This window comes from Belonocnema kinseyi, chromosome 3, assembly GCF_010883055.1.
Source record: "Belonocnema kinseyi isolate 2016_QV_RU_SX_M_011 chromosome 3, B_treatae_v1, whole genome shotgun sequence".
NCBI lineage: Eukaryota > Metazoa > Arthropoda > Insecta > Hymenoptera > Cynipidae > Belonocnema > Belonocnema kinseyi.
This window is the reverse complement of record NC_046659.1, coordinates 102,510,588-102,514,706: the sequence shown is the minus strand read 5'-3', so window position 1 is coordinate 102,514,706 and position 4,119 is coordinate 102,510,588. Positions and strand designations below refer to the sequence as shown.

The 4,119-nt window shown below is 21.8% G+C and overlaps 1 protein-coding gene across 1 annotated transcript in view; it reads right to left on the bottom strand.

The window, feature by feature from the left end:
• Positions 1–4,119, bottom strand: part of LOC117169959 (ATP synthase subunit b, mitochondrial-like) — a 10,334-nt gene that overhangs the window by 1,648 nt on the left and 4,567 nt on the right. Inside the window, exon 2 of the mRNA XM_033356470.1 lies at positions 581–949. Within this exon, the coding sequence (XP_033212361.1) occupies positions 581–949 (369 nt within the window). The remainder of the gene's footprint in view (positions 1–580; positions 950–4,119) is intronic.

Below are 4,119 nucleotides of genomic sequence, written 5' to 3'. Positions count from 1 at the left end.
AATAAAATAGATGGAATATGAATGAAGAATAAGAAATAAAATAGATAAAATAGATGGAATATGGATGAAAAATAAAATAAATAAATAAAATTAAAAAAAAAATGAAATGTAAATTGAAAATAAATTAAATAAATAAAATACGAATGAAAAATAAAAAAAAATAAAATCAAATAGATGGAATATGAATGAAAAATAAATAAAATAACTGAAATATGAATGAAAAATAAATAAAATCAATCAAATGAATAAAATAGATGGAATATGAATAAAAAATTTTTTTAAAATAAATAAAGGAAATATGAATTAAAAATAAATTAAATAAATAAAATATGATTGAAAAATAACAAAAATGAATAAAATGAATAAATTTTTTTTTTAAATAAATAAATAAAATAGATGGAATATAAATGAAAAATAAATTAAATGAAATATGAATGAAAAACAAATAGAATAAATGAAATATGAATAAAAAACACAAAAAATAAATAAATAAAAATTAATGAAAAATAAAAAATAAAATATATGAAACATGAATGAAAAATAAATAAATAAAATAAAAAAATAAAATAAATGATATTACCTCGCTGTAAACACGAGCGACGCGTTCTCTATATGCGGCTTCCAACTGCATTTTGATGTTCTCTTTCTTAACATCGAGAATCATTTTCTGCGCATCGGTTCTCCACTGCTCTTTCTTCAGATTCTCGATGAGCTCTTCATTCGCCTTGATCTCCTGGGTCCTTCCAGTGTTCCACGATTCCTCGTAATCGGTAATTGCTTTGTCGAGGAAGGCGCTGATTTGTGGCTTGAATTTGTAATAACCGCCGCACAGAACCAGGAAGAGAGAGCATCCGGAGTAATACTCGTGCTCGAGAATGTAGATTTCTTTGGAAAGGAGGTAGGTCGAGACTCCGAGACCAAACATGTAAGGCCCTGAAAAACAATTTACCTAATCTCTAACAAAAAATAATAATTCGGTAACGAAATTAATTGGAAAAAAAATACAAAGATCCTAGAAAAAAAATCCAATAATTTCAGTAAAATTGGAGATAATTGAAAAGATGGAAATCAGAGCAATAAAGTCCCGGTCATTTCCTGGGATGAATAATCAACTCGAATGGATTAATTACGAAATAAAAAGATGAATTTTTATCAAAAAAAGTTTCACTTTCAAAGTAGTTTTTACTTTCAACCAAAAGGATGAATTTTTAACGCAAATTATTAATATTTAAAACTGGAATATTTTAATTTTGAACCGATAAGATTCATTTTCTACAGAAAAAAGACTATTTTCCAAGAAAATACATAAATTCTCAATAAAATGTATGAGTTCTCAAAAAAAAAGATCAATTTTCATACTAATTGTTGAATCTTGATCTAAAAAAAAAACGAGAACGAATAAATTAAAATAAAAATAAAATTTAAATTTAATTATAATTAAATTAAAAATAATAAATTTACAATTAGAATAATGAATCTTTAATTGTAATCATTTACTTTTAAAATAAAAAAATTATGTTTACCAACAAAAAAAAAATACGAATTTTAAACTAAAAAATATCATTCTTCAGGCCTAAAAAACAATTGACCTAACCTCTGACAAAATTAATAATTCGGTAATAAAATTAATTGAAAAAACTACAAAGATCCTAAAAAAAAATTAATTAATTTCAGTAAAATTGGAGATAATTCAAAAGATGAAAATCAGAAGAACGTCAGGGTGGCCGTTTCAATCACAGAAAAAAATTTCCAGTCATTTTCCATCATAAAAAAATGCATAAGAATTGCAACATAAATAAATAATAAAATAATAATAAAATAATACAAAAATAAATAACGAATACACAAAATGTTTTTAAAAAAAATTCCAAAAATATATTTTTTCATCGAATTATAAAATTTTCCAAATTTCAAATAACGAAAACATTTTTAAATTAATAAAAAATAAAATCCCGAATTTAAAAATATCCAAAACTAAAATTTACCGACTTCAAGGCCGACGAATATTTTAATTCAAGAAATTTAGAACTGCTGAACATAGTTAATTGATTATTAATTTATTAATTCTTCTTGGCAATTTTAAATATTGTCAAAATTGTATTTCAGCAATAGAAATATTTATGAAAATTTAACAATTCATTTATTTTATAATTAGGCAATTTTAAAATTCGTTCATTTATATTTTCAGCAAGTTTTTTTCACTAATTTGTAGTTTTTTTTGTTCTTTTTCAAAGTTTTATAATAAATCCACGTTAAAATTAAATTCTAAGAATTGAGTACAAGAAAATAAGAATAATAACTTTGTTTCTCAATTTATGCAAATACAATTTTCATAAAATTCTTGAGAAAGTTGAAAAAGAGATTTGAATAATATTTCAGACGTGTCAAAAAAGAATGTAGAAAATTTTAAAGAAATCTTTTTTTTATAAGATTTTACCAAATATTATGAAAAATTTGAGTCTTTTTAAAAAATGTTTAAGACTTTTAGAAGTTGGGAAGGAATCAAGAAATATTTGATAAATTTTTAAAAATGTTGTTTTGAAAATTCCTGAAAATATTTTCAACTGACACGAATTTTTCTCAAAATTTTCAAATATCATTCAAAATTAAAAAAAAATACCTTATAAATTCTAAATTTTCTCAGAAATTTTAAGAAAATTCGTTTATTCACTTGAAACTTTCGAAATTATTTTGAAACTCCTAAAACTTTAAAGTTTAAAATTCATTTTGAATCTCTTTAATTCTACTAAATATTTCTTAAATTTACTCTATTTTGTATTCGTTTTTATTTTGGAATCTTACCAAATTGAAATATTTTTATTAATATTTATTAATAATATATTTATATTTGTTAATATTTATTAATTTTTTTAATCTCTTTTTTTGTAATGTGTCCGTCCTCCTAAACCTACTAATCTCTCAAAATTATTTTAATTTTTCCTGTACTTTTTATTTATTCTGAAAAATTTTTAAAATTGACTTAAAATATTTGAGATTCTTTTTTGAAATAATTTTTAGAGATTAGGAGGTTTAGAAGGTCGGAAAAATTAAAAAAAAAGAGAATTTTCCTTATATTCGTGTGAAAATTTTTAATAATTCCTGACTTTGAAAAATGAACTTTAAGATGAAATTGAAAAAGGTTTTTAAACATAACATAAAATCAAGTAAGTTCAAGAAATATTTAGTAGAATTGAAGAGATTCGAAATAAATGTTAAACTTTAAAATATTTTTAGAAAGGTAGATATTTAAAGAAAATGTTGAGAAAAATTCGTGTCAGTTAAAAATACTTTCAAAAATTTAAGACGTTTTACATAGATTAGAAATATTTGAAAACTGGGAAACCTTTTCGAAAATTTATCAAATATTTCTTGATGCCTTCCCAACTTCAAAAAGTACTAAAAGTACTAACCAATTTTTTAAACAAATTATTATATTTTAAGATTATTTTGTTATTTTAAAAATTGGAAACAGAGTTGTAGAGAATTTTTTCATGGAAAAAATGAATCGTCACTTATTAAAATGCAATCATTTTTCAAAAATTGATACGAAAAAATTCAATTAAAAAAAACATGGATAAAAGTAATGTTTTTTTTTTTGCTGTGAATTTCAAGATTTTTCATTAAAAAAATATATTTTTTTTATTTGAAATGACATCAGTTATAATATTTTGATTCTTAAAGTCACACAAAAAATATTTCTTTCAAATATCCTTAAAATTCTTCAAATTTCATGTTAAAATTTTGAAACATCCACATGTTGTTCGACATTTTTTCAAATTTTTAATAATTTAAAAATTTTTTCAGAACTTCTTAACATCTTTTAAAATTATTCAAATTTTTTCTACAAATTACTCCGACATTTTTTTTTAATTCTGCCAAATTAAAAGGATTTCCTTAAAAATCCTCCGAATTCATTTTTAATAATTTTGTAAATCTTTCTAAATCTTTTTGAATAATATCTGCAAATTAATTTTTCGAAAGAAAAAATCATTTCCAAAACGGAAAAGTGTTAAGATGACACTTACAAGGAAACTATCCCAGGTGTCCCTCACCGATTTTGATGAAACTGCAATATGTTGTAATACATCGAAAAATAAGAGACACGTATTTTTTTTTATC